The sequence below is a fragment of the Chrysemys picta genome, chromosome 6 (genome assembly GCF_011386835.1).
Source record: "Chrysemys picta bellii isolate R12L10 chromosome 6, ASM1138683v2, whole genome shotgun sequence".
Classification (NCBI taxonomy): Eukaryota; Metazoa; Chordata; order Testudines; family Emydidae; genus Chrysemys; species Chrysemys picta.
The window spans coordinates 43,822,910-43,835,472 of NC_088796.1; the positions used below are offsets into that span (position 1 = coordinate 43,822,910).

Sequence of the window (12,563 nt, forward strand, 5' to 3'; positions counted from 1 at the left end):
GTTACATTAATTTTAAAAGGGGATCTTTACGAAATTTAATATAAAGATGTAGGGCTGTTAGGGACCTCAAGAAGTAATCGTGTCCAGTCCCTGGTACTTAGGCAATACCAAGTAAATCTAAACCATTCCTGATAGGTGTTTGTCTAACCTGTCTGTAAAAACCTCCAATAATGGTGTAGGACAGTGATTCTCAAACTTTTGTACTGGTGACCCCTTTCACATAGTAAGCCTCTGAGTGTGACCCCCCGCCTTATAAATTAAAAACACTTTTTAATACCATTATAACTGCTGGATGCAAAGCGGGGTCTGGGGTGGGGGCTGACAGCTCATGACCCCCCATGTAGTAACTTCGTGACCTCCTGAGGGGTCCCGACCCCCAGTTTGAGAACCCCTGGTGCAGGATAAGTATAAAATTAAAGTTGCTTTAAGTTTAATTAAGGAAATATGTGCTGTAAAGAAAGGTCCAGACTAGTAAGTAGAAGGAAGGCCTTGAAAATAATATGGTGTAAGGCCAGAAGGAATAAAATAGGGAGGATGTCTGATGCAAAGAATAACTAATGATAAGGGGAAGTTTGTTTTTAAAAAAAAAAGGGGGGGGCTCTGACCAATAGGGATGGCTGCAGATGATTTTAAATAAAACAAAGGGAATCTATCCTAAAATGAGCCAACATGGCCCTTCCCCAAACCACATACCAGCGCTAAAGCCTATGTGAACCCAGGTGCAATGGGAGAACTGTTGGACAGTAAGAAGGAGGGGAGGAAAGGCCTTGGGAAGAAAGGAGATTGTAAATCTTATATGGCTTAAGATGGGAAATAAGGGTGAGTTGTTTCCAATTGGTTTTTAGCTGAAATCAGTAAATGGCAATGACTTCACTTGTTTGTTAAAGAGAATAAAAAGTAATCTCCTAAAGGGTTTGTTGCTAATGCCTGCCTGACCATGTTGGAGGCAACCACTATGGATCTAAGCACCTATGGGTTTAGCCCATTTGTAAGTATCTTGATCAAATGCTTATAAACGTTTTATAACTGTTTGGCTGTAGTAAATTGCTTATTTTTTAGGCTCTTTAGGCATGTTTAGAACAATTGTATAAATACTATTTGGCCTTTTAATCACAAATTCCTTTATTAAATCCAATTAGTGTTTGGTGGTTTCACATTTTTATTATTCAATTCATATTATTAATTCCAATTCCACAACTTCTCTTGGAAGCCTGTTCCAGTGCTTAACTATGCTTATAGTTAGAAAGTGTTTCCTAATAGTTAACCTAAATCTCCCTTGCTGCAGATTAAGCCCCTTACTTCTTGTCCTATGTTCAGTGGACAAGGAAAACAATTGATCACCATCCTCTTTATAACAGCCTTTAACATATTAGAAAACTATTATCTAGACCCCCCTCAGGCTTCTTTTCTGAAAACTAAATGTGCCCAATTTGTTTAACCTTTCCTCACAGCTCAGGTTTTCCAAACCTTTTATCATTTTTGTTGCTCTCCTCTGGACTCTCTCCAGTTTGTCCACATCTTTCCTGAAGTGTGTTGCCCAGAGTTGGACACAGTACTTCAGCTGAGGCCTAACCAGTGCCAACTAGAGTGTCACAATTACCTACTGTCTTGTGTACAATACTTCTATTAATACATCACAGAATAGTAGCCTGTTTTGTAACTGCATCACATTGTTGACTCATTCAATTTGTGATCCACTATAGCCCCCAGATCCTTCTCAGCAGTACTACCGCCTAGCCATTTTGTTGATTTGATTTTTTTTCCTTCATAAATGAAGTTCTTTGCACTTGTCTCTATTGAATTCAATCTTGTTGACTTCAGACCAATTATCTAATTTGGCAAGGTTGTTTTGAATTCTAATCCTGTCCTCAAAAGTACTTGCAATTTCTCCCACCTAGTTGTCATCTGCAAATTTTATAAGCATACTCTTCACTCTATTATCTAAGTCATTAATGAAAATATTGAATAGTACTGGACCCAAGACTGACCCCTGTGTGACACCACTACATACTCCCATTTAGTTTGACAGTGAACTGTTGGTAAATTAGTCTTTGAGGACAGTCTTTCAATAATTGTGCACCCACCTTATAGTAATTTCATCTAGACCACATTTCCCTAGTTTGCTTATGAAAATGTCATGTGAGAATAGGCAAACCATTTATCCAAATTTAAGCTGGACAATCTGTTTTTGGTAATGTTTGTCTCTGTCCTATCCTGGACTTGGTTTTGTTTGATATCAGAGCATGCTACTTTGCTCCCACTGGTGTGACCTCACATACATGGTGCATGGTCATGCCAAATGGAGGACACCATTTTGAAAAGCATGCCACCTTGTTCCCACTGGTGTCATGCATGTGCGGTCACACAGGTAGGGGCAGGCCCATGCTGTTCCAGACGTACCGAGACCTCTGGTATTCTGTGGATGCATCAGTGGCTCCTGTATGAAGGACTGTGTCAAAAGTCTTACTAAAATCAAGATATATCATGTGTACTGCTTCTACCCTATCCACTAGGCTAGTAACCCTGTCAAAGAAGGAAAATAGGCTGGTCTGGCATGATTTATTCTTGACATCCTTGTTGGTTGTTCCTTATAACGGTATTCTCTAGGTGCTCACAAATCGATTGTTTAATAATTAGTTGCAGTATCTTTCCAGGTGTTGAAGTTTGGCTGACTGGTCTATAATTCCCCGGGTCCTCTTTGTTCCTGTATTTAAAGATAAGTACTATGTTTGCCTTTCTCTCTTCTGGGACCTCGCCATTCCTCCATGTGTTCTCAAAAATAATCAGTAATGGTTATGGGATTGCTTCAGTTACTTCCTTAAGTACTGTGGGATGAATTTCATCAAGCCCTGCCAACTTGAACACATATCGGTCAGTGGTTCTCAACTTTGCAGATTACCTTTCAGTGATCTGATTTGTCTTGTACCCCAAGTTTCATCTCACTTAAAAAGTACTTGCTTACAAAATCAGACCTAAAAATACAAAAGTATCACAAGCAATTCTTCAGTAATAGGGTGCTAAGTTCTCATTTTTACCATATAATTATAAAATAAATCGATTGCAGTATAAATATTGTATTTACATTTCAGTGTGGTACTTGAGCCTGTTTTTCACATGTGAGCCTTTATCTGAAGCCTGAGTTCCACCACCCAATACTGAAGCATATAACTAAGCTCCGCAGGGCCCCCTTTGACAGGCGGCCCTGGGCAACGGCCCTGCTTGCCATCCTGTAATGCTGGCCCAGCACTTGTGATCCCCCTAAACCTGTCCTGTGACCCTGCCCCCCGGGGTCGCAACCCCCAGGTTGAGAAATACTGATCTAGATGAATTGAGTACCCATGGAAAACCTACGTACCCCCAGGGGTACATAGATCAGTGGTTCTCAGCCAGAGGTATAACTCATCTACATATTCTTTAACCTGTTTTTTCCCTATTTTGGCTTGTGTTCCTTCCCACTTGTTAATATTGTGTTGAGTATCTGGTCACATGAGGTGTTCCTTTTTTGGTCCTTAATTTTCTTAATAGAATAATGCAGCCACAATGACATACTTCACTATATCTGAAGTGGCTAATGGAGGATGGGTGCTGCCCCCAAGGAGCAGGAGGCCAGAAGGGTTGTCAGGTGCTACCTGCCTGGGCCACTCACTCACACATAGCCTGTCCACCCCTCCATCTCCATTTATGGAGGAGTGGAGGGGCCAGACTTGAGTGGTGGTGCAACCCTATGTGCCAGGACTCAATGCCCAGAATTGAGAGCCAAGCCAAGCCCAGCCAGTTCTATGGGACTGGGGCTGCTTCACCCAGGACAGTCCCACAAAACCTGGAACTATTGGGAGGTCTGCTTCAAACTTCCTACATTAAATTAACTGAAACCTTGTGCACAGACTACTTTTGAAGATTTATTTTTCAAATTAATGGCCACCTCCCCCTGTTTTTCATAACTGACCGTTTCTTCAATTGGACCTGAAGGGGAGAGCTCATTCAGATCCCGGCTTGCATATAAATATTGCACAAAAACAAGTTAAAAGAACATTACAACAGTTGCAAAGATCAAGCACTCAAAACTAGGAAAAAACAGAATTAAGATTGCCTGTGCAATCCTAATTCAGCTGCCTTGTGATTATGCATTATGATACAGTTCTTAATTATATATTATTTTTCCCACAGGACCCCTGCCTCATTCAATGCACAGAATAGACAGTGTACATTTAATGAGCAGTTATTCAATATTTTGTTTTCTCCTCATTGTTCATTGTTGTGCCCCATGCTTTATTTACTGCACACTATTCAAACCTTGTTCAGAATACACTAACTGATTTCCTCATGGGCTTTTCTCTGTCTCTTGTCACTACAGTATCTCAGTGTTTCACAAACATTAATTTATATCATAACACTCCTATGATATGACTGATTATTATCCCCATTTTACAGGTGGGGAACTGACACAGAGGGAGATTAAGGTCAAAAGTACCCACTAATATTGGGTGACCAATCTGAGACCCCCATACCCTGATTTTTCAGAGTACTTAGCATTATATAGCACTTCATCTGGTCAAAGCATATCTCTCAGTGACTTCAGTTGCAGCTGTGAGTGCTGAGCACTTCTGTAAATCAGACCCCATGCTTTCAATTGAGGCATCCAGAAAATGACACACAATGAGACAGCTTCCCAGTGTCCCAAGTGGTGGTGGTCTGGAGATGGCTCAGTCTTACTCTGCTCTGAACCTGCTCACAGCTCTGGTTCTCAAGACACTATGTAGTTGTTTCCCTCAGGATTTCATAGAATCATAGAATATCAGGGTTGGAAGGGACCTGAGAGCGCATCTAGTCCAACCCCCTGCTCAAAGCAGGATTTGGTTTGTGGGTTTTATTTTTTATTTTGCCCAGACTCAGGAACTTCTGGCGTTTTCCTACCACGTAGGACCAAAAATATTGTATTTCATGATGGCCAAAAATGTGAACAAGTTGAATGGTAGAGACAGACTGAGCCATCTCTGGAAACTTTAAACATCTTCCTTTGGACATCATTAAATCCTACAGCATTTTCACCAGTTTCAGAACTCCTGGTTCAGAGAACAGAACTGGTGGATGCATGGCATTTCTCATAAGAACTTGGAGCTTTAGTTAATTTTTTTGCCCTTGAATTATGTTGCCACAAGCTAAATGTGTCATATTATGGGTTAATAATACACACGTTTTTATCCCCTCAACAAGGATTATATTTGTAATAATTGGCCTATTTTCTAGTCCTGGTCTGTTTAATCCTAAACTATTAGTGTGGAAAAAAGGAGTGGTATTCAGCTTTATTCCTCCCAGAACACCCATTTCCAGTGGGGTCCATTACAAATAGTTTTATTTCTAAAGCCACATAAAAAGCAAATCTAACTCTTTAGAGCAAAATACATATATGGAATATGAAAAAGACAGCCACAGTTTGAGAGTATTATATGCTAACCTCAATTATGCATACTTTGAACATTGCTAATACCAAATTACAGATTTATACCACTGATTCTAAAGTTTTCATAGCTGAATGCCTACCCTGTACTCTTAATTGCGAGGGAGGGAGTGGGAAATGTGAAACTAAGGAAACTGCTGTTTCCTCCCTTGTGATGAAATCCACCTGACACCTCCATGCTGCTGATATGAATGATTCACACTATTTTTTTTGTACTTATTTTCCTTTGGAGAAGATTTCCCTTGCTGTTTAATGTATCAGCCTCCTCCTGCTTTGTAAGAAGTCCTCTTTACCTATGTCCAGTTACTGCTGTAGGTAAAAATGCTAGGTAAGGCATTCTTACTCATCATATCTACTCACACTTATTAATTAAGCTCACTTTTTGAAAATGTCAGTCAGTGCTTTGTGGATGCCAAGTTCAATAAAATCATGCTACAGCTTTAGAGTTCCCTACTGAAATATGCTTAGTGGGATGTACTGTAGCTGTTGTCATGCAGGTATCCTATATGAGGAAGAGCTTGTCTGTTAAAGGAACAGCTGTGAACATAATTTTATTTGTTTTTGTTTTGTCATTTTTCTCAGTGAGGCAGTGCCCTATGTACCCCAATGGTATAACTCAAGGCTAATCAGACTTTTACATACAGGTAGACAATTTGAGTGTCTTGTGGATACCTCCCTTCCCATTCATGATTGCATAGTGTCCCTATGGCAACTAGATTGCTTATATGGGGAAAATATTTAAAGAATTATTGGTTGTCTAATTATCAGCTGGAAAGCGCACCACAGACCGAGACTCTTTGATATAACTGCCTCACTGTACTAGCTTTGTCAAGGATCAGCTGCCCTTGATCTCTATTTATGCATTAGAATTTAGAGATTTAGGTACAAAAATTTGCTGGACCTTTGAAGAATCAGGTGCCAGATAAAGGATTTTACATTAAACTAGCATCAAGCTCTGACAGAGCCTGGCAATTTCCCGTCTAGTAGCAGCAGCAACATGTTATCTATTTTGGCAATACAGTTGGAGGAGTGGGCCAAAAATAGTAGGATCTGGAAAACTCTAGGTGCTGGCTGTGTCTTTGCAGTGCTACTGAGCAGGAGTGCATGAGGATCTAGATTTTTGCAGTACAACTGGAGAAGGTGCTGCACTTCTGAATTTACCTGGTAGAATGTGGAGGTTTGGGATTTGTAAAAGTAGCTGGTTCTAAGGGCTGGATACATATCTTTATGGTGCTAGTGTGCCAGTTTGCAACAGGATCAGGATTTTTTTGGTGCACTGGGAGCTGTTAAATTTTGATAGGATGAACACCAAAAAACCCAAATTGGGATTTAAAATTGGCAGAAAGTAGGCACTGGATTGGGCTGCAGTGCATCAGGTTCTGGATTTTTTTTTTACGGTTATGTAGTAGAGGCATACTTATTTTATATTTAGATTATACATTTTGGGGCTTTGGGCCAAAAATTGCAAAGATCCAGCTATAACTGTTCTCTATCCAGGCTATGGAAGTTTTTGTAGTGTTTATTCTCTGAGATGCATCTGGGTCTGGATTTTTATTTTCTGGTAGGGTAGGAGGCAGCTGGACTTGTTCACTATTTTGATGGTACAGTTTGGGATTTTGGAGTCAAGAATCAGCAGACTCCAGATTTCTTCCCATTTTCTGAACGCGGGATGTTCTGTTGAGAATCGGTGAAGTGGGCAGAGGAGGTGGGAGATGGATGCGCTAGGACAAGGCACAGCCAGTACTCTGGGGAAGATCACTCATTGCAGTGGGCGGCAGCCGAGATTTCCCTCTGTTTCTCCCGTTCCATTCCCTAATATAGAAGCGCTTCCGGCGGCGTGGAACATTTTGACATCATCCCCCGCACTCTGATGACGTCAGCGCCGGGAGCTGTGTGTGACGTTGGTGCGTAGGGGAACGCGCTGACGTGTCCTATTTAAAGGTCCCCAAGCGGAGGATGGAGACAGAGCGAGCAGGTGCCGCTGTGGGGAGCGCCGGGGCTGCAGAGCACAGGGAGGGAGCGCGCGGCGCAGCCTGCTGGGGACCGTAGGGTGCCCCGCCGCAGGGAGGAGGCGGGGCAAGTGCCCAGCCGGGACCGTTAAGTCGCCGCGGTCTCTCGGACAGAACAAGCGCCTCGTCCGGCGCTCGAGGGGTGGGAGCGAGAGACGAGGGGGCCGGGGCAAGCAGTGCCTGTTCCCGGGAGCGCGGGAGGCAGAGAAGGAGCTGGAGCGGGGGCGAGTGTGAGGGAGGGGGGAGGAGCGCGGGGAGCCGGCGGCTCGGGGGCGCTGGAGCAGCTGGGTGCAGCCCGACATTGAGCTCCCAGCCGCGATACGCCAGTCGCCGCGCGACACTGGGATCCCGCCGCCGTGTGCGGGGCCAGGGAGCGGGGGGGCCGCGCGGCTCCGTCCCTTGGTCCGTACCGTGCCCCTGCGGTATAGGGGAACGGGGGGCGCTGCCGCTCTCGGTGATTGATCCGCCTCTCCGAGCCCGGAGGAAGATGCTCGCCCGCTCGCTGCAGGATGAGGCGTGACTGAAAGGACCCGTCCCCGCTGGAAGAGGGAGCGGCGCCCCGCGTCTCCACGGCCGGTAGGGGGGCCTCTCTCTGCGGGGGATGTGCCACCGGTGCTCCCCCATAGCTGCTGCTGCCGCCGCGCTCTGGGAGCCTCATGCCCCCGCCGGTGAAACGGCTTGCTCCGCCTCCGCCTGCTGCTCGGGAAAATGAATCGATACCCCCCATCCTGCTGCTGCTGCCGCCGGCGGGGGTGTTAAAGGGAGAGGCGGCGGGCAGCGCTGCGCATAACGGCGGCCGCATCCCGCGCTGCACCTGACATACCCCGAGCTCGCGCTGCCCTGTGGCTTTGCTTACCCGGGGGATAAACGCTGCTGCAGGGTCCCTCGCCCCCGTGAGAGGCGAGCTTCTCCCCGCGCAAGGAGAGGCTGGCTGGCTGTGGGGAGGGGATTTGCTGTCTGCTGCTACTTCCGAGGCCATCTCCTCTGGCAGCGGGCTGGAGTTACTCTAGGGCTGGAGATACAGGAGAAGACCGTGCTGCGAGAGGATATGGGAGAAACCCCTCTCGGGCTTCTTCCTTAGGACACTTCGGCTCCTTCTCCTTCCAAAGGGGATTGTGATTTCTTTGGCTACAACCCCACATGCCTATGGACTCCCGTTGTGGTAGGCGCTGACCCGCTAGGGCAGTGCTTAAGCCCTACTAACAGGAGCCCGGGGCCACTTGGATTTCTCTGAAACGCCTGGGATATTCAAGCAGGGAAACGTGGTGACCCAGACTCGTGTCAGCATCGCTAAGGGAACGTCGGACTCGGACCAGAGGGGTGGAGAGGCGAGGAAAATCCTCTGGGAATCGTCTATAGAGCAACTTCGGTGCAAGTCTCCATTGGGCATCATGGGGTAAGGATTTCATACTAAGAAATGGACTTGTCAAGAGGAACATAAAAACGAACTGGGTTTCCAGGTGATTCACAAGTTATAAGCAAAATACATAGGCCCAACATGAAATGCAGAACAAATGAGCTTTTAAATTCTATTGTCAATAAGCTTTTCTGGTACAGGAAGTCTGGTATGTAGAAATGTGTCATTTTAACTTTAGTAGAATGAATGCTTTCATGGCCATGTGATATAGTCTTTGGTCTCTCAGCACTATGGACTTGGATAGGGCACCAGGAGTTGTATTAAAGGACACTGTTATTTCTATAACAGGTTTCTGCTAACAAGTTGAGTAGGGGACTAGGGAATATTTCAGCAACAAGACATGAAATGATAGCGAGAAAAACAGCAAATTGGTGTTTCTGCCCTTTCCAGACTGGCATACCATCTATTAAATGTTTACATTTTTAATTTTTACTCTGAAAAGTGAATGAAAATGGCATCTCCCTACTGAACTGATCATTTCCTTATGTGACTCTAGTCATACTTACTTGCATTGTGACAAACCATTTTACTCCTCTTGGCTCTGCAGGGCCAGATCAGCTAAGAAAGCGATTTGCATTCTATTATTTGGGCATCCTCAGAATTATTTAATAAATTACATTTCGTAACCTGTGCAAATCCACCGAAGATGACAGAGTTGTGCATTGATCACAACTTGGTTTGCAGAACTCTCTCTTTCTGGTGCTGACACACAAGAAGAAAAGAACCCAGCTTGACTTTCAGATCCCAGACTGGGAGAAACATGAAAACTTTCAGTGACATTTTTAGTCACTTTCAGAGTTGAACCATAGTTTAAAGTATAGCTTGTTACATTGACTTAACAGTAGGTACCAGGGAAGGAAACATTTGTTCTAGCTCCTTTTCCAGGTTCCCTACAGAACAGAAATCAGATCTAATATATAGTTTTCCCAGCTTTTATAGAATGTTCTCTGTATTGGAAAACTACTGTACACTAGTTATTCTCTGTAAATCAGAACTTGTAAAGTAGAGAGATGAGGTAAAATTTAAGTCATTTAGCCTCTGACGTGACTTAGCCATTCTGGAATTTTTTTCCCATGGCCAAGTGGAATTTTAATAAAAAGTCTTGAAGTCATCCCAAGCAGCACACTTGGTTGGGCAACCTCTACCAAGTATAATGGAAAAAACATATGATCTCTCTGGATCTCTTTATTTATTTTTTTTCTTTTTTAATGTCTTTCTCCTTTTTCCTTCCACGGAACATCAGTTGGGGATATTTGGCTAATTCACTATACACAGGAAACAGTAGTATGGATTATAAAGAAAATGTTATCAAATGCACTGAGTAAACCCCAAAAAATCCTTCCTCCCCCAGTGTTTTGTAATTATACTAACTTTATACAATAGTAAGGCCAACATTTCAGACAGAAATGTGACTCAAGACAAGTTATGGTCCTTCAGTGTCTCGTTCATATAGGGGTTTGTGCTGGGAAGTGAAAAGTGCATTTCTCCTCAAGGACAGTTAAATGGGCATTTTAAATCTCCATTTTTTTCAGCAGCTACTTGGGGGGGCTTTAGGTAGTTCTGAATATGTTCTGGTATGTAATTCTAGAGTAGACTATATAGAAGGCATGGGATGAATAGACTGATAATCTTTTAGATCCCAGTGGTACACCTCTCTTGTTCTTAGGCTAGCTATTATATTCTTGCTTGCTTTCTTCTTTTCCACTCACCCACCAGACAACAACCCAACTCACTTTTCATTTGCAGCAAGCTACATACATAGAAGATGTATTCAAGCAAGCAGTAATGTAGGTACTCCTTGTGATACAAGTGGCTAAATGATTGTGGGGTCTTCAAAGAATATAAATGTTGTGCAGACCTTAGTGTAGTTTTAATTCAGATGTAGGAGTTGTTGCTTTTGGAAGATTTTCAAAATACTACTAAAGTCTGCTCTTAATAGTTTTTCTAAGAACTTGGTTAGTTGATCTTACTCCACATATGAATGGAAAATGTACTTTGTCCTTCACAGAGCGGTGAAAAATATGAACATACTTAATGCTACCTGGATATATATACAAGTTCTGCCCAACATCCATGTTTTCACTATTCTGTAGTTAAAAGTAATGAGTTCCTCACCCCTTCACAACTTTATCATTTCTGAAAATAAAAGCTAGCCAGTATAAACTGAATATTTCACCATTGCAGAAAAATTAAAGTGTGTTGGTCTGGTGTGTTGGTTATTTTTTGTTAATTAACCAGTGCAAATTACCTCTCCTAGTAGAGGAGGTGGAAGTTTCTATAAATATTTCTTACAAATATATAAAATGTGAGGGGCTTTTGGAGTATATAGAGAGGAGAGACGACAAAAATGGTTTCCCAGAGAGTAGGTCCCTTAACTGAGTAATTTCAGCAGCAAATCACTAGCAGATCTTCATCTGAAGAATGACTCTCTTCAGAGAAAGTGCATGCAGGATAATGTAGAGAAACTTATTAACTCAGAAGCTGTACTATTCTCTCTGCAGATTTCCTTGTAAAGGAATGGGCACAATCAGATCAGAAATGCTGATATTAACCATTGCTAAGACTATTGCTGTATAGCCTTGTCTACACTTATCTCTTCCTGACAGTTTCACAATGAGTGCATGGGGACCACGTTTATCGAAGATTCAGCTGAATCCATTGTTAAGAATGGGCAATTTTGCTAGTGTTGAAAGCCACGTAGCATGAAGTAACAGTACCCTTCGTGGGACGGAAGTCCTTTTTTGTGTTAGAGGGTGCTCTGTGACATTTGTGTAGATGCTTTTTCTAATGTAACATATAGCAACTGTAACACCGCAATTTCTAAAGTTATCTCGATCATGGCTTTTTCTTCAAGCTTCTATTCAAAATGAATTCAAGTGGCATGCAAAGTGAATGACTGTAAACTCTTGAAGTTTAATCCTTTAGAGTCAAGTTACAAGAGTGCATGGCTACTCTGATAGAAGCAGTGAGGCAGCTGGTAATTCAAACATTTAGGCAGGGGTGCATCTATTTTAGCAAAATATCTAATACTTAATAGGTGCTGTTTTTCTACACACCTCTCATTCAACCTATGAACATACAAATTGGTACCAGGCCACACCAGTGGTGTACCTATTTCAGTGCTTAGTACCAGATGCTTCAGAGGAGGCACAAGAAACCCCATGTAGACAATTGTGGAGTAAACTGTCCAAAAAAGCAGCTTTCTGTTTTAGTCCTATCTAATGTAACTGGATGTTCTTACTGACACTATAAATGTTATCCTTCTAAGCTCTTGAACTCATAGCCTCAGCATCTTGTGGCAAATAGCTTAACTATGCACTGTATAAAGTATTCCTTTTTTTTAGTCTTCAATTTGTTCATTTCAATGCCATTGAATGTCCCGTTGCTTTTGTAATGTAAGAGAAGGTAAATAGAAATGCCTGATCTACTTTTGTCTGTAACATTCATTATTTTGTACCTTTTCATCATGCCCACTCTTATTCATCTCACTAAATAGTTCCAATATTCTTGGTCTCCCCTTGTATACAAATTTCTATATCTCCAGTCATTCACTGTCTGTTTCCTGAGTGTCTACAGGGTAATTTCAATTCAAGTCCTATTAGAAGGAATAGTTTGCACTACTCATGAGTATTACCTTTTATTGTTTAACACAGAATTTCACCTGCAATTTTGCAGCCGG

The 12,563-nt window shown here is 42.8% G+C and overlaps 1 protein-coding gene across 2 annotated transcripts in view; it reads left to right on the forward strand.

Moving 5' to 3' along the window:
* HOMER1 (homer scaffold protein 1) overlaps positions 1-12,563 on the forward strand; it is a 144,083-nt gene that overhangs the window by 5,031 nt on the left and 126,489 nt on the right. The window contains exon 1 of one of the 2 annotated variants that reach the window (XM_005286435.5): positions 7,000-8,863. The exons of the other annotated variant lie outside the window; for it this stretch is intronic. Coding sequence (XP_005286492.1) covers positions 8,859-8,863 — 5 coding nt within the window. The 5' untranslated portion in view covers positions 7,000-8,858. Of the gene's footprint in view, positions 1-6,999; positions 8,864-12,563 lie in introns of those variants that run through there. 2 annotated transcript variants of the gene reach the window in all.